This window comes from Podarcis erhardii (genome assembly GCF_964252035.2).
Source record: "Podarcis erhardii genome assembly, chromosome: 17".
NCBI classification, from domain to species: domain Eukaryota; kingdom Metazoa; phylum Chordata; class Lepidosauria; order Squamata; family Lacertidae; genus Podarcis; species Podarcis erhardii.
Window position 1 is genome coordinate 6,073,014 of NC_138515.1, and position 17,731 is coordinate 6,090,744.

The 17,731-nt window shown below is 49.5% G+C and overlaps 2 protein-coding genes across 3 annotated transcripts in view; one reads left to right on the top strand and one right to left on the bottom strand.

Moving 5' to 3' along the window:
- Positions 1-3,173, top strand: part of IL27RA (interleukin 27 receptor subunit alpha) — a 32,065-nt gene extending 28,892 nt beyond the window's left edge. Inside the window, exons 15-16 of the mRNA XM_081845124.1 lie at positions 138-2,716; positions 2,767-3,173. Of these exons, the coding sequence (XP_081701250.1) occupies positions 138-299 (162 nt within the window). The 3' untranslated portion in view covers positions 300-2,716; positions 2,767-3,173. The remainder of the gene's footprint in view (positions 1-137; positions 2,717-2,766) is intronic.
- A 4,710-nt stretch (positions 3,174-7,883) lies between these two features.
- The window catches only part of PALM3 (paralemmin 3), a 45,799-nt gene continuing 35,951 nt past the window's right edge, over positions 7,884-17,731 (bottom strand). For both annotated transcript variants that reach the window (XM_081844940.1, XM_081844941.1), the window contains exons 6-8: positions 15,756-15,786; positions 12,701-12,808; positions 7,884-11,506 (exon numbers count right to left, since the gene is read on the bottom strand). In XM_081844940.1, the coding sequence (XP_081701066.1) occupies positions 9,228-11,506; positions 12,701-12,808; positions 15,756-15,786 (2,418 nt within the window). In that variant the 3' untranslated portion in view covers positions 7,884-9,227. The remainder of the gene's footprint in view (positions 11,507-12,700; positions 12,809-15,755; positions 15,787-17,731) is intronic.

Sequence of the window (17,731 nt, forward strand, 5' to 3'; positions counted from 1 at the left end):
GACATCTGAAGGCTGCCCTGTATAGGGAAGTTTTGAATGTGTGACGTTTTACTGTGGTTTTATAATTTGCAGAATGGCTGGGGCAACCAAGCCAGATAGGAGGCAAATCAATTATGGTTATTCCATTTGTTTTGCAGGATGCCCTAAGCCAATGCCCAGTCAAGTTCCCAGAAGAGCTAGACATTGTTGAGATTAAGGAACCAGCCCCAGAGCAGACCACGCCCCTTGCCCCAGTGGAGTTCTCTGGCTATGAGAAGCGATTCATGCCCACTTTGGAGGAGCTGCAGAGGCTGGCTTGAGAAGAGAAGAGAGGATGCCTATGACCTTTGGAGACCAATGGGAGAGTGGGGACCTGAAGCTTACTCCTACAGCCTCTGATCTCTGGCTGGACCAGGGTCATCAACCTTATGCTCCCACATTTGTTCTTCAGCCTTGGACATACTGTAGGAAAAGTGCCCTGCCAATTTCTTTGGCTATCAGAGCATCTCTTATGCCATGGATCAAAGGGCAGAACTGTCGGTTACAGCCCCAGGTGCTCTAACAGGTGCTTGTGGCCTCAAAACAGCCACAGAGAGATTCCTGGGAAGGAGGAAGCACAATGAAGTTGTGGACTGAGCCTGGATCTTCCTCAAGGCTCCCTGGTGTTAAGCTGTTACTATTTGGCTCGGTCTTTCTGTCGTCTCAGCTGTTGGATCTCCACCTGGATGCTGGAGCCTATTGGTGTTTCGCAAGTTTCTGACTAGTTGCAGGATCTTAGCCAGACCTAGTAGAGTAAACGTAGAGTTCACAAAAGCAATTGGCAACTGGCTGCAGACAGGATGGATGAAGCAGGAACCAGTAACTTATAGTTATTGGTGTTTATTATATACAGTGGACTATTTACAGGAACAGAACAGAACACGGATCTTTGACTTGCTCTCTCTTACACGACTCACAACTCTCAACCTTACTCACTGACACTGAACTCAGAACTCAGAACTCTGAACTAACACATTCCAGTTAATAGGCCATAAATCATCATTCCCGTGAGAGAGCTTGACCAATCATGGAGCTGTCTCCATGCCTCTGTATCACCAGGCAGACTTACTCCTTCACATTGCCTTGGCTGTCGGCCAAACCCTAATTGGCTCTGTGTGTGAAGCTGAACGTATTCAGATTCCCAACAGAGCCATGGTGTCAGTGGGGAGGGGGGCTTGGTTCTTCCTTCCTTAAGCAGAGGCATTGTTCATCTTATTGGGGGCCAGTAGCTCAGAAGCACAAAGCAGGGGTGTAGGAAGGGGGCAGGGGGAGGCGGTCCGCCCCAGGTGTAATCCGTGAGGAGGGTAACAAGAAGGCACACTGTGGGGGGCTCGCCCCGCTTCCCCCAAGCGTGGTAGATGGCCCTCTCACAGCTCACCCCACCGCCCCCGGGTGCACGGCATGACCGCCACTCCAGGTGCCCATGCAGCTAACTGGACAAGGGTTGCAATGGTCAGTTGAGAAGCCGGTAGGTTGTTCAGGGAGAAGTCTTTGGGGCCACCACAAATCACACTTCTTGGCTGTTGGGTGACCAGATGGTCCCCAACTCCTGCCTTGGGACCGAGGAGAGGGGAGGAGTTGGCCCTCCGGAATCCTTTCTGCTCAGCCTGGCAGGGTTGAGCTTCCTATAGGGACAGAGCCATAGCAAAGAGAGACAACAGATCCCCGGGAGGGAGCAAACCCCCCCCCTCGATTCCTGAACTTATTTTGCATCCAGAGGTGCACACTCTCCAGGATGCAGTGAGTGGATCTGGGCTGGATCCGTACTTTAGATGTGGGTGAGAAAGAAAGACGAAGTAAGAGGAGTTTGTTTTGTTTTGCCGTGGGAACAGAGGGTGCCAGCATGGAGTAAGGCAGCGAGAAGGGATTTGGGTAGGTGGGCAGGGAAATGGGAGGGCGGGGGCCTCAGCCTTTGTATTCCCAGCGACTCCATTGTGCCAAAGACAGGGTCTCTTTCCAGCGCTGGGCAGGGTCTCCAAACCATGTGCAACCCAACAAGCGGGGCGCATTTAGGGTGATGCTGCCCCTCTGCCTTGCTTTGGCTGTGGACCCATTTAAAGCACACTCACCCCAAGAATCCTGAGAGGTGTCTCTCCCAAGCCTACCCCGAGCTGTCAATGTGTGTGGGGGGGGTGACAAAAATATTTCTGCACCGGGTACCACCTGACCTTGCTATGCCTCTGGCTCAAAGCACACACTTTTCTTGCAGAAGGTTCCTGATTCAGTCGCCAGCATCTCCGGGCAGGACTAGGAATATCCTGTCTGAAACCCCAGAGAGGCACTGCAGATTAGACAGAGCAAGATGGGCCAGTGGTCTGATTCAGCATAAAACAGCTTCCTGTGTTGTCCTATCAGTGTATTCAGCAAACCCCACACAGCTGTAGCCCCAACGCAGCAGAATGTCAAAGTGCCAAAGAGGAAGAAATGCTGCTTGCTTCTGGGAAGGGCTATAAACATCTCACCTTTGGGTGGGGTCTGGTGCCCGTGCCCAAGTGTAAGTGTTACTTTGACCCTTCGTTGTTGTTTTTTAAAAAATGTTTTGGTGGTTTTTTTTTTAAGATTTGTTTTTTATATCATTGGTTTGGTTTTGTGTCTTGTAAGCTGCTTTGGAAGTTTTTCCTCTTGCAAAGCAGCATGGATGTACATTAAAAAGGTGCCTTGTGCTTAAAGCAGTGGGGTTAGGAAACACACCTGAGAGGTTGCTCCCTGATCAATAAAGATGATTAAAAAAGAGAGAGAGAGAGAGAGGTGCTCCCTGGATGGATAAAGCAGAGGTGGAGATTGAATTGGGGTGGCCTCCCTGTCCATGCGATGGACAGGTGTATTTCACCCTTGATGGAAACACAGCTAACACAACTTGCAGCCAAGATCACCTGGAAGATGTCTATGCAGGCTGGTGTCGTTACCAAGAAAGGTATGGAGAAGGCGAAGCCTGCAGCTACACCCCACCTGTTACATAGGGCTTCTGTAAAACAGTCACATACCGGTACTTTCTTGTAGTAACTTTTGGCAGATCCGGTTCAAGTTTAAAAGGTGCAACAACTCCCTTGCCCCCACCAGGGGGCAGAAAAGCTCAGGGTGCTCTGGATACTGACAAGTTACAGCTGCTTTATCAAGTTTTTTTGGGGGGGTGGGGGTGGGATATGTTTGGTTTTGTTTTTAAAATAAAAATGTCTTCCTCTCTGCCCCCCAAGCCACTGGATTCCTGTTTCATTGCCTGTCTTGTGTATTCTGCAATGACCCCCCTTTCCCAATTTATTTGTGATTTCTCGCAGCCTTGCATGCCTCCGATTACAAATGGCAGCAATTTCCTTTGCCACCCATTGAAGGATTGATCAGAACGGAATTGGCCCAGGTTCCCCAGTGCAGGCAGAGTTGGGGCTGCAGCCTCTGGCTCTTCTAGAGCCCACCTTTAGGCAGCTGTGTGAAGTCCCCTCTTCCCTTGAGAGCAGCTCCCCTTCCCTGCCCTCCTGCAGTGGCGTAGCGTGGGGGATGCAGTGGGGGCCGGCCGCAACATCTGGTGGTTAGGGTTAGGGGGCGCAAATCCACGGGTTAGGGGGTGCAAATCCACGGGTTAGGGGGCGCAAATCCACGGGTTAGGGGGTGCAAATCCACGGGTTAGGGGGCACAAATCCACGGGTTAGGGGGCGCAAATCCATGGGTTAGGGGGTGCAAATTACTTGCCTTGCCCCGGGTGCTGACAACCCACGCTACGCCACTGCCCTCCTGTCTCCCTTGTAGAAAATTCTGTGGATATAAAAGAGGCAGCTTCTTTCTGTTCAGGAGGTGGGTCTTATCTGAGCATCCCTTAGATATGTGTGTGACAGATGCTTCTGTACACCCACTTGCTGCTACGTGCACGGTCAAGGCAGCTTAGAGCCCACTGAACGCAGTTGTATTTGGTTGTGTTTCCTACCTACAACTCTTAGTGTACAGATTTTTGTATCTGACACACATTTCTCCATTTTGAGGTCTGTTTCCCTACGAGGCATCTAGAATTCAATAAACATCTTCATCCCCCTGCCAAAAGAGCCGCTACCCTTCAGTTGCCTTGGGACTGATTCAGGCCATGGGCTTTTGCTGTGTGTTTGTACCACAGTTTGCAGTGGTAAATATGACGATGCTTCAAGCAGAGAGAGACGCCCAGCTCTCCCCTGGTTGTTGTGTGTTTACAGTCAAATCTCTTTTTCACGCTTTTATACACCAGCTGCATCAAAGCTGAAGGAAAACTTCAGAATTTAGTTATAGTGGAATTCACCCTAATCCTTTCCGGGTTCCTTCCCTGGCTTACAGGACAGAGGGTGGGGCAATGGTGCGGCTGTGCTTGAAAGGTCTCTACCCGCACCGCCATCAGTTTTATGGCTATTTCATAATCATGGATGCCACACAAAGAACCTCTGGTACTGTATGAGGAGATTTCACCCCTCCCATATCCAAGAATCTCCTGAGGAGGCTGCTGATTCTACAGAGAGGAGGAGCAATGTTCTGCTTTCTACTTATTCAGCTCCGTCAGCACGTCTGTCAGTGAGTGAGTCAATTAGTCAGCCAGTGTATCGGAGAGAGAGAGAGTGTTGGAGATCGTGTCTAGAGATAAGGTTGCTGCTAAGAGCAGCTGCAGACTCTCAGTGTAGCATTGATTTATGCTTAGAATATTCAGCTCTGTATATAGTTTTGTATCATAGTTGTAGTTATAGAATAAAAGGAAGATATTCTACAGAGCTGCTCTCCGAGTGGTTTATACTCTGCAAGACTCTGCAAAACTCTGCTGCGCAATGACTGTATTATTGAGACAGTGAATCCGGTGCTCTCAGCTCTAAGCTGTGAGTCCACAGCACTGTGACCTGTTCCTGTGAGAAAGGAGGTCTCTGGCAGTGCTACCCAGCTCGCCTAGCCCAGTCGGGGTTGAAGTGCATGAGTCCAGTTGGTGCACTGGCTCAAGGGCGATGCTGACACTGTAATGGGTGGGGGTGCCATTTGTGCCTGAAATCCCAACACCAACACAACATCATTTTCAATCTACAATTTCCAGAATGCCTTTGCAATGGACATAATGCCTGGCTTGCCCCGTATGTCCTGGTGTGACCATTTGACCAGCTATCGATCAGAGGTATTCCAGCAGCCTCTATACTTGTGAAGATGATCTGCTTTGTAGACATAACCCCCACCCTGTGAAAGGACTCCCTTCAGTGCTGCCATCTGTAAGAGCTCAGGCAAAAAGTCGCTCCTTGCCGGCGCACTTGTAATGGTTTATGGAGAGGGTGGCAGAAAGCAAAATTATTAACAATAAAATATCAACAGTTGTGTTCCTTTCGAACGTGGTTTTCCAAGCAACGGCTTTCGTAGTGTTTCACAATCGGGCAGTAAGAAAGGGGTGGTATGGGATTGGGAACCAGGGTTCTCATTTCCCCAACAGTGTTTACTCTAGACGAGGGATGGCCAACTCCCAAGAGACTGCGATCTACTCAGTGGCGTAGCGTGGGTTGTCAGCACCCGGGGCAAGGTAAGTAATTTGCACCTCCTAACCCGTGGATTTGAGCCCCCTAACCATAACCCCCAGATGTTGCACCCGGTGCGGCCAGCCCCCCCTGCACCCCCCACGCTACGCCACTGGATCTACTCACAGAGTTAAAGACTGGCAGTGATCTATCCCCTTTTTGGGGGTTCAGGTCAAAGTTGTTGGGCGTTTTTTGGGGGGTGCACGCTGAGCTTTTTTTAGGGGAACCAAACTTTTTGAGCTTCTTTGGGGGGAGCCAGTGATCTGCCACAAACGTCCAGTGATCTACCAGTAGATCACAATCTGCCTGTTGGACGTGCCTGACCTAAACAAATGACACTTCTCCTTTCTGAACTGCCCATGAGAAAACAGCCCGGCTCAATCCTTTGGTTGAAATAAAATCATGTTGTTTGTTTTCCGGGGCTGGCAAGGCCATTGAGCGCTCTGCTTCACTAGGCACCGAACAAAGGCTTCACCCGATCACCTGAAATCTGGCCTCATACTAGGGCTGCCTTTGGTGCCAGCACAAAGACAGGAGCATTATATGAAATCTGCAGGGCAAATAACTCCAGGAGTAGAAACCTATGCCCAGATAAGACAACAGGAAAACCCACTAGAAGAACTCTGGGTGCTCTGATTCTTGCACTGATCCACCCCTATTCTACCACAGAAGTTTGGGTGCTCTTGAGACCAAGGTGAGTGGCCCAGGAGTGGACCCAGCTAGCAGCTCACTGGCCTGGCTGCAGGTATCAGGGGCAGGTTCACTCACCTGCATGCATCTCTTAGTAGATCAGTAGATCAGAAGCACTTCCTTTGGGGTTGGGGAGCTTGCATGTGCACTGCATGGCACCATCTCCTGTTGGCACACCTGCCCCAAAGCTTTGCCCCACCACAGCTGCTCTTCCTACAGGTGCTGCTTAACACGGAAACACCAAGCCTTTGCCATGAGTCCGTGGCCCAACATCACCTTGGCAGCTTTTCCTTGAGTCCTAGATATGGAAGGGAGCTAGGGGGTCACCAAGTCCAATCCTCAGCACAAAACAAGGTTCTTGCAAATACAGCCTCTCCACGTGGGCATAGCTGAACAAGTAAATAAATAAAAACACTTAACTAACAGACCAATTGCATTGCAGATAACTCGGTTCTGTGTCGCCCCTAACAATGCCTGCCCCCCAACCCGAAATAAATCCTGGCTACCCCCATGTCCCCCTGCCAGCATCTGCTGAAATGCCTCCTCTCACCTCTCAGTATGCAAGTATGTGGGGAGCTGGAAGTGGGGCTAGCTGGGAAGGCCTTTAGGGCAGAAGTCAAGGGCCTCACTTGCTAGAAAGAGCAGGAACATCGTGACGGAAGCCAGACGTGGGTGGCGCTGTGGTCTAAACCACTGAGCCTCTTGGGCTTGCCACTCGGAAGGTCAGTGGTTCAAATCTGCGTGAGCTCCCGTTCCTGTGTCCCAGCTTCTGCTAACCTAACACTTTGAAAGCACACCAGTGCAAGTAGATAAATAGGTACTACTGCAGCAGGAAAGTAAACGGCGTTTCAGTGCACTCTGACTTCTGTCAGTGTTCTGTTGCACCATGTAATGGTTTTAGGGGTTGCTCGTGCGTAAGCAGGTACCTATCTCCCCGGCTGGGTGCAAACACCTGGCTGGGTTGCCAAAGTGAACCTTTTTCTGTTCTCACCCGTGGCTGACTCAACCGCTGGCAGAATCCGTGAGTGGGCATTTCTTAAACTTCTTCCAGCAAAGAAGTTATTTGACGCCTAGTCTCCGCCTACCCTCTCTGCGCGGAAGCCTTCTGCGCAGGGAGGGCGTGGGGAACGGAGGACCCCTACTCTCCCCGCTGGTCCCAGGCAAGGAGTCATGAGACCGCCTCGCCACTTCCCCCAGCTGCCCCCCTTCTCCACTGGTGCTACGCTGATTCTCTTCCCCAGAAGATGGGCTGCTCCTCCCGATCCCTGGACCCTCTCTGGAATCCCTCTGGCTTTTGCTCTCCCCCTCCAGTACTGATAGCAGTTCCTTGACACACCAGAAGCGGTTTAATCATGCTGGCCACATGACCCAGAAAGCTGTCTATGGGCAAATGCCAGCTCCCTTGGCCTGAAAGCGAGATGAGCGCCGCAACCTCATAGTCGCCTTTGACTGGACTGAACTGCCCATGGGTCCTTTACCTTTGCCTATTTAGGATAACCCCAGAACCCCCAATTGCCTGCCTGTGTTTCCTGCCCTGACATCTGGGTCGTGCTGTTCCTCTAGCTGTGGTTGTTAGTAAAAAGATGCTGATAGCTGGAACATCCCTGAGGACCACCCCTTTGCCAGCTCCAGAGCACCAGACCCATTTCCTCACCCCAAGCACAGCCAGAGGTCCCACTCGTCATTGCATCTGACTTTAATTGAGACTCTTCCAGTACTGCCCAGGAACTGACCATGTAAAAGGCTCTTACTGACTTTGGTGGTGGCCCTAACAGAAGTTAGATAATTAGAATTAAAAACAAAGTGCATAGAATAAACAGTCATGGGAAGGGTGTGGGTGGTTGTGAGGAGGAGGGCTGGGGGTCCCTGTACCCTGGCTAGAGCACGGACCCAGTGACTGTGATAGGAATGGGGGAAGGTCCACAGTTAGGAAAGGTCTCTCAGTCTGTCCTTGTGAGGGAGAGCATTAAGTCTGCACCATGTGAGATCTTAACTGGGAGGCCACATCCAAACTGAGAGGGTTCCAGCAACCTCTTGTCCAGAATCTCTCTGTATTGCCAGCTCCTGCTGTCCCAGAGTCCTCTTGTGCCCAAAGTGTCACAGTGCTGAGTATTTGCTGCAGAATCCGTCGTGGCACAGCTGGGGCACCTCAGCCTACGTGCAGAAGGCAGTACGAAGGGAAGAAGGTATTGCTCAGTGTCTCTGGAATGTGCCCAGACTGATTTTGGAGAGTAATGCCAAGCTGGCAAGAGGGATTCAGGCACATGCGGAGAGTGGAGGTGTCAAGAGTTCTGCATGCATAGGTGTAGCTCTCGTATCCGGCCCAATGCGAGTTATATACAAGCATGTGGAAGCAGATGTCTTTTCGTACTGGCACATGAAACTGTGGGGCGTGAACTGATGCGCTGCAGGCCAACATGCAAGCGGATATGTGACTGTATGTGCCTGTGTATGCATGTTAACAACAGCTGTGCATGGATATGTGCATCCCAACTACGCAAATTTACACAAATGCACACCAAAATGGGTGTGTGTCTGGGGGAGAATGCATACACAGGATACACAGGTGGAGGGAACATGGTGTAGTCAATACGTTAGTGCATGACAATGCACGGTCAGCAATGTGGACCCATGTTGCTAGTGTGCAGAGTGTGCCTGCTGCAATTGTGTGGGTGCGTGTCCATGTGTTAGCGCCTACGTGTGATTATGTCATGTAGAGACACACTTGGAGCCTCCCAAACAGCTAGAGCATCAGATTTCTCTCCCTCCTGTTCACCCACTCCAGGGGAACATGGAGACATAAACATGGAGAGGCAAATCCACTATTTGAACACAACCAGCATCCGTCTCCTCCCAGGGAGTGTGTGTGTTTGTGTGTGTATGAGAGAGAGAGAGAGAGAGAGAGAGAGAGAGAGAGAGAGAGACCTACAGTAGACTACTGGCAGGGCATGTTACCAACTTCAGAGCCTGCCACTGGGACCAGATCAACAACTCCTGTTCCTGAGGAGGGCATCCTAGCCAAGCTCACATGACTGAGCAGCACTGGCATGACTTCTGCTTGCGCCTGCTCTGACCCTGCTCTGGGTCTTCCCCTTGCCGGGGTGCCATGGGCTGGAGCTGGCATGAGGAGGCAGTGTTGGCAGAGGTGGTGGTGTAGGTTGGGGCCTCCTGGTTTGTGGCTGCCTGGAGTTTTAAGATCCCCGTCTTGGGCTGCATGTCTCCGACAGAAATGTCCAGAGCATCTGCTGAGGCCTCCTGCAGCAGAGGTTGCTGTTCAGCGTGGAGATTTTCCAGGACTTCCTTAGCCTCTTCTGCTGCTGAGGCCAGGCTGGCATCTCCACCTTCTTTCAGCTCCTGGTTTCCCACTGATACAGTCTTGTCCAGGAGAGGCTGGCCAATCTCCTGGCGGGACAAGAACAAAGCATCTGGAGCCGTTGGGTTAGGGGATGGGGCTTGGCCTGGCATAAGGGGCACTTCTTCCAGCTTTTCTGGAAGAGACTTTTCAGGTTCCTGAAGGGAAGTTGCCTGGCCCTGCTTAGAGATTGGCACCTGCTCCATTAGCATAGGTTGAGCTTGGCCCTGAGGTGACCCTTTAGCTTCAAGGAGACAAGGTGAGGTCTGGCTTGGCAGGGATGTCTGCATCTGGTCTGTAAGGCATTCTCCCACCTCTTGCAGAGAAGAAGGGGCTGCACCCTCCAGAAATGTTGCGTTCTGGTCCAGAAGAGCTTGTGGGATCTGATCTGGTACAGATGCTGAAGACTCCCCTGGAAGTAAATGCTTACCTTCATCCACAGGGAGTGGGATCTGGCCTGGAAGAATGAGATCTTCCTCTGGCAGAGAAGGGACACAGGCCTCTGGAGCTGTTGGCATTTGATCCTGCAGAATGACTGGAATCTCTTCCAAGGTCAACCCCTCTGCTTCTTGAAGGGAATTTATTTGATCAGGCAGAGAAGTGAGCTGGTAGGGGATTATGTCTGGAAAAGATCCTTTAGCTTCCACCCCAGAAAGTTCCTGGCCCTGTGACACTGTCGATATCTGAAGCGATTTCTCTGTTTCATTCAAAGAGGAAGGGATCTGCTCTGGCTGAGATGTGAACTGGTCTAGTAGAGGTGACAGGACCTGATCTGGCAGAGCAGCACTCTGTTCTTGTAGAGATGTTGGGATCTGGTCCAGAGGTTTCCCAATAGCTTCACGTAGAGGCGATGGGATCTGGTCCTGCAGAGAAGTGACCTCACCCTGCAAAGAGGATGGGTTCTCTTTTGGAGAAGAGGAAGGATGGTCCTGCAGAGATGGTGGGCCTGGATCTAAAAGGGACTCTTGCTGTGGGGATGGAACTGGGGCTGAAAGCTGTTCCTTCCTTTCTTGCAAAGGAGCAGTCTGGTCCGAAAGAGTGGACAGGCTCTGATTTGGTAACAAAGGCTCTAGGCGTGAACCCTCCATTTCCTGAAAAGATGGAATCTGGTCTTGCAGGGGAGTAGGAATCTGCTCCTGAAGTGTCACTGGAACCTGATCTGGCAGAGGTGATGATGATGACATGACTTCATCTGGAAGTGGCATCTTGGCTTCTTCCAGATCAGGGATCTGGTCCAGCAGAGGTAGCTTAGGCTGGTCCAGCCATGACCCCAGGCCCTCTCCGCTTAGATTTTCCTGTCCCCCCATCGCTGGCTCCGCATGGCCAACTGCTAGGCCTCGGGCAGGATCTGCTTCCTTGGCACCCTGTTCTGGGAATTCCTTCTGCCCAGCTCCCATCAGTTCTGCTTCCTTGGCCAGGGAGCCCATCTCCAGCTCTGCCTCTGCCTGCCACTTGGGAGAATCAAGGCAGCTATTCTCACCCTGCGGTGCCTTAGAGGGACTCTGATGATCCCAAGAAGTGGGGGACTCTCCCTCTGGACCGTCACGGCTGCCCAGTTCACTGTCCACCCGGCTTTCTGTAGCTCCAGGGGCCTTCACTGAACTCGAGGCACTGCAAAGGTGGTTTGGCTTGCTCCCTTCTTCACCCTCATTCCCTAAATCAGGGTGGCCCTCCAAGTCTTCCTCCTTCCCAATGGAGCTCTGCTTCTGGCCAACAGCATCCATGCTGCCCACTTCCTGGCCCAAGTGGTCTCGGATGACCATCTCCTCCACTGCCAGCTTTCTTGGGCAGTTGGGAGAGGCTTCACTGAGGCCCAAGCTCTGGCAGGCCAGTTTCATGTCCGGAGCAGCTTCAGCACTTCTCTGTGGGAGCTGGACGTCCCCACCTTCTTCAGTCATAGGGTTCACATCGACTTCTGCCTTCTCAGGACTGCATTCACTGCCAAACACACCTTTGGAGGAAAAAGCAACAACATTAGCTCAGGCACTCGGGTCCTCTGATTTCCCAGTACAGTGGACGCTCAGGATGTGAACGTGATCTGTGCGGGATGCACGTTTGCACGTCTGTGCATCTGCGCATGCGCAGGTTGCGATTCGGCACTTCTGCGCATGCGCAAAGTGCAATTTAGTGCTTCTGCGCATGCGTGACCGCCAAAACCCAGAAGTAACCTGTTCCGGTACTTCCATGTTTCGGTGGTCCGTAACCCAAAAAAACGCAACCTGAAGCAGCTGTAACACAAAGAAGCAAAGCTGGGCAGGAAACAGTATAATATTCTCAATAAAATAAACTACAGATCCCATCAACCCTAGCCAGCATGACCAATGGTCAAGGAGGAGAAATAGTTGTAGGCTGGAGGCCCAAAGGTTAGCGACCCCCCCATAAGACACAGTTACTTATATAAAGTGGTGTTGTGCCGAGTCCATTGTCCAGAGTCTAAATTGACCAAACCAGAGTTGAACTTTGAAAGGGGTAGACAAACAAGGACACACACACTTTGCATAATTCACCCTGCTTTTGCCAGTCATGGGGAGAGACAAGAGGCTATGAAGTGATTGATATAGACCTCTGTTGTGATTCCATGGAGAGGTCCCACCCCCCACACACTTCAAACCTTAACATTTGCATCCTGCTTTTAAAGGAAAACTCTGATTTTCAGGATTTCAGCCAAACGCTCTGCCACTCAATACCAAAGTCCATGTTTGCAGAAATTTGCTTCACCCAATGCTCCACTGAAATGCAAAGGCTTGAGTCGAAGGGTTTGCCTCTGGTCCTCCTGGCCTGATCCCTCACCCCTGCGGTGGGAAATCTCAGCCCCAGGGGCCAAATGTACCCCTCCAAGCCCTCCCCCCTTTCCTTCACAGGCTCCTGGAGCATTTTTGTCCAGCAGGAAGATGTCCCCTCACTCAGATAATGTTTCTTCCTGGCTGCATGGAGGGTAGAAAGGAGTGCTTGAGCATGTGTGGCAATTCAGCTCATCAAGGCAAACTTTACATGAGTTACTCGGCCCATGTTTGCCTCTGACTCTGCCCACCACAGACATTTGGCTCCCGAGAGGTTGCGCAGAACGGAAGGTGGCCCTCAGGCTAAAAGAAAGCTCCCTCCCTGCCTCACTCAAGGGCGGGCCTTGCCGGTCTCCAGCACCCACCTCCTCCTGGCATATCTCCATTCTGCAGCTTCTCTTGGGCTGTTGCTTGCAGAGACCTCTTGGGTGGAACAGGAGCCAACTCGAGCCTGGACTCAGGGCCACTTCTCTCTGCAAGGAATTCATGGTCACATTCAGATGAAGTTATCAGGTCCTCTGAGAGGGGTGTGTGAAGCTTGCAAGTCATACGCCAGAGGGCAAAGTCTGGTGGGGGTAAGAGGCAGGTCAAGGGAAAAAGGTAATTGGCAGTTCAGCCTGGACCCTTGTGGATAATGGGGGCAGAGGTAACAGGTGCTTTCTATTAATATTATACTATATATATATTAAGGGATGCGGGTGGCGCTGTGGGTTAAACCACAGAGCCTAGGGCTTGCCGATCAGAGGGCAGGCAGTTCGAATCCCTGCAACGGGGTGAACTCCCGTTGCTTGGTCCCTGCTGCTGTCAACCTAGTAGTTCGAAAGCACGTCAAAGTGCAAGTAGATAAATAGGTACCGCTCTGGCAGGAAGGTAAACGGCGTTTCCGTGCACTGCTCTGGTTTGCCAGAAGCGTCTTAGTCACGCTGGCCACATGAGCCGGAAGCTGTATGACGGCTCCCTCGGCCAATAAAGTGAGATGAGCGCTGCAACCCCAGAGTCGGCCACGACTGGACCTAATGGTCAGGGGTCCCTTTACTTCTACTTATATATATATTAATAATATATATTGGTATATAAATATTTTTATAAATAAAAAAACAAATGTACAGCAAGAACTGCCAAGCAGATAACTAACCCTTCACCTTGGTTCTGTCTGTCACCCTGAGATTTTTACCTCTTCCTCCGAATGAGGCCATCAAAACCCTGAAAGATCAAGCCAGGCCCTGAGACCAAACAGATCAGTGTTCAGACAAGCTAAAGTAGTAATAGTAGTAGTAATTTATTATTTGTACCCCGTCTATCTGGCTGGGTTTCCCTAGCCACTCTGGGCGGCTTCCAACAAAGATTAAAAAGACATTAAAATGTCACACATTAAAAACTTCCCTGAACAGGGCTGCCTTCAGGTGTCTTCTAAATGTCAGGTAGTTGTTTATCACTTTGACATCTGATGGGTGGGTGTTCCACAGGGCGGGTGCCACTACTGAGAAGGCCCTCTGCCTGGTTCCCTGTAACTTGGCTTCTCGCAGTGAGGGAACCGTCAGAAGGCCCTCGGAGCTGGACTTCAGTGTCCAGGCAGAACGATGGGGGTGGAGACACTCCTTCAGGTATACTGGACCGAGGCTGTTTAGGGCTTTAAAGGTCAACACCAACACTTTGAATTGTGCTTGTAAACGTACTGCTATTAAGTAGTATCAGAGTCCCCTAAAGATGCACGTAGTAGGCAGGGATGGCAAACTGGTGGTCCTCTAGATGTTACTGGACTCCAGCTCCCATATTTCCCTGACCACCAGCCATACTGAAGTGGAAGAATATCTGTAGGCAGGGATTTTTATGTGACAGGACTCACCTCTACAGAGTACCAGCATCTCTCTCTTTTTTTGCTGAGTACTGACTTTTATTTTATTTTTAAAATAAAGAGCAACAGGCTCAAGATCCTGACATTGCAATTTCCTACTGGTTCATATCTTCCATTCTCATTCTTATTCTTAAAATTTATATACTGCCCTTCATCAAAATATCTCAGGGGGCTTCACAAGGATAAAGGCAAAAAACAAATAGTTAAAACAATAACAAAACAATAGCCCCCCCCCCACAACACACAAAACGTTTTAGAACACTGTAGAACAGGGGTCAGCAACCGTTTTCAGCCGTGGGTTTTTCAACCGGTTCACCGTCCCTCAGAGCATGTGGTGGGCTGGACTATATATATATTTTTGGGGGGGATGAATGAATTTCTATGCCCCACAAATAACCCAGAGATGCATTTTAAATAAAAGCACACATTCTACTCATGTAAAAACACACTGATTCCTGGACTGTTCGTGGGCTAGATTTAGAAGGCGATTGGGCCGCATCCGGCCCATGGGCCTTAGGTTGCCTACCCCTGCTGTAGAATATTAATTGACCAAAGGCCTGGTTGAAGATGAACATTTTTGCCTGGCACCTAAAGATATGAAGGTACCAGACGAACCTCCCAGGGGAGAGCATTTCACAAACGGGGAGCCATTGCAAAGAAGGCCCCAGAGGACGATTACAGAGTCTGCGTTAATTTATATGAAGAGAGTTCTAAAAACAGACGGGCAAAGGCAAAGCTGCAAGGCCACAATGCAATGACTGGTGGCTGGTTTTGGGCTTGGTGGGTCACACTGTGCAGGCTGGGAAGAATATGAAGAATATGAAAAGGGTTCTAGTTTCACCAGCAGGTGGGGAGAAAAAGGTGACAGTGGGTAGGGGGGATGGGTGAAGAGAGATATAAGTTACCTGGGTAATGGTAGGAAAAGGTGGGGTACATTCTGGGATGAGTAGAGGAATGGCTAAAGGTGGGTTAGAGGTTGTCTAAATGACAAGGCTTCCGAAGTTGAGGTTACAGAAGGCAAAGAAGAAACATAAGCTTGGAACAGGCTGGAACACGTCCCAGGGCTGTTTCTTTATCTGAATGCCCTACAAGGCTGTACCAACAATCTAGAATAGATAAAGAAACAATACACACACACACAGACATGGATCACGACTGTGTTCATTCCAATTTACTCTGTCCTCTGAGCCTGCCCTTTTCATACAAATAGCTCGCTGGAGATCAGATTTCAGTCCGGCAGGTGTGGATCTTTCAACACACATCTGGGAAAGTAAATTGCAGAATACGCTTGGGGAATAGGGACCCCACCTTCCGCCTTATTATGTCTGCCAACTGGGCTGCAGAAAACAAGAGAGGATGAAGTAGAAAGCTGTTGCTTAAAGCACAGTGGGATGTGAATTCATAGGTCCTGGATGGGACTGAACCAGTTGACCTGCATAGTTCAGAAGATTGCAACTGACAGTTGTGAGATTCCCATTCATTCCAATGAAGCTTGTGCAGAAGAACTGCCAGGCAAATTGTACCCACTGTGATAGAGGTATCCCAGCAAATAGAGAATGACTCACCTTCTGGAGGAGAGGAAGAGGTCCCATCAACCTGAAAGCAAAAGAAAGGAACTTCATGGCAACAGTCTCCAAAGATATCACTAGTAAGCATCTTTTTAAAAAATAATAATAATATTGAGGTGGCTCTTGCTCATTCTCAAATTCTTATTTATTCAACATGTTGATTCTTTGTCTTTCCTCCAAAGAGCTCAGAAGAGCCTCCATAAGGGTCTCTCTCGTTTTATCTGCACAACAATCCGGCAAAGTATGAACACAGGAATCTGCTTTATACAGTGGTACCTCGGTTTACGAACTTAATCCTTTCCAGAAGTCCGTTCTTAAACCGAAACCATTATTAAACCGAGGCACACTTTCCCTAATGAGGCCTCCCGCTGCTGGTGCCCTTCCACCATTTTGCTTCCATTCTTAGACCAAGGTAAAGTTCGCAAACCAGGACACTATTTCCGGTTTTGTGGAATTCGTAAACCGAATAGTTTGTAAACAGGGCTGTTCTTAAACCGAGGTACCACTGTACTGAGTCAGACCATTGGCCCTGCTTAGTATTGTCAAACTCCAAACTGACTAGCAGCCTCTCCCCAAGGCTTCAGACAGGAGTCTTCTTTCCCAGCCCTGCCTGAAGATGCCAGGAAGTGAACCTGGGACCTTTTCCACATAAACCTTGTGTTTTACCACTGAGCTAAGGCCCTTTCCCAGGTTAAAGCAATGACCAAGACAGAATACAATTTTTGCACAATGCTCATTGGCCAGTACCCGTGACATCACCAAGGCATCTCTTCCCCCAATTCCTGGAAGAATTTTCTGCTTTAAAAATATTTCCATTAAATTTAAAGTGTTAAAATTGGGATGTGGAAAATATGGAAACAATGAGGATTTGGAGATATGCTTCAGAGATCCAGACTATGGGAAGCCCCGAAAAATCAACAATTATAATTTGGATTACAATTTGGTCTTTTTTATTTTAGTTTTTTATTTTCATTGCATTATGATTGGATATATTAATTGGATGTTTTTTTATTGGAAAATTAATAAAAATTATTTAAAAAATTATTTCCATTAAAAAAGAAGAAGTACAAACAAGCATTTAAGGCACATGCTTCTTTATGGCTGCAACTGCATACCATTACCTGGAAGTAGATTCCACTGAACCTCATGGAACTTACTTCAAGGTAGATTCTGTGAAACTCCTTTTCAGCTGAGGTTAAAAAGCCCCCAACCCACTCCCATTGTTGACCTTCTGGCATGTACCGCATACTTTAAAAAAAATCCCAGTAGGTTTCTTAACTGAATTGGGATTTTATAGTGTCAGTTTATTGCTAGACCTATTGTATTGGGTCTCTAGCACTCTGCTTAGAGATGATGGTGATTAAGCATTTCCAAACTGATGAACTAAATAATAAATAACAGGCACTGTCTACTGTCACACTGTAATGTATGATGACAAAAACGATGGCACCCAGGCCTCCTTGGGGAGGAGGGGTGGGAGAGAAATTTAATTGACTTAATTTTTTAATAATAACCACCAATTCACCATAGCTGCCTTGGTCACCACCCCCTCCCACTAACTTATTTTTTGGGTGAGGAGTGTTTCCACTCTCACAGAGATATCCCTCCCCTCTTCTTTCTGAACACCTCATGTGGCCTGGCCTGTGTGTGAAAGGAAGGAAGGAAGGAAGGAAGGAAGGAAGGAAGGAAGGAAGGAAGGAAGGAAGGAAGGAAGGTATCAAGGGTATTGATGCAGAGACATTATCACAGGGTCTGATTGAGATCCACATTGGGGCTCAAAATGGAACGCAGGTTTTGCTTTCCTCTAAAATGTCTATTAAGGGACGTGGGTGGCGCTGTCCACAGAGCCTAGGGCTTGCTGATCAGAAGGTCAGCGGTTCGAACGGGTGAGCTCCCGTTGTCCGGTCCCTGCTCCTGCCAAACTAGCAGTTCGAAAGCACGTCAAAGTGCAAGTAGAGAAATAGGTACCGCTC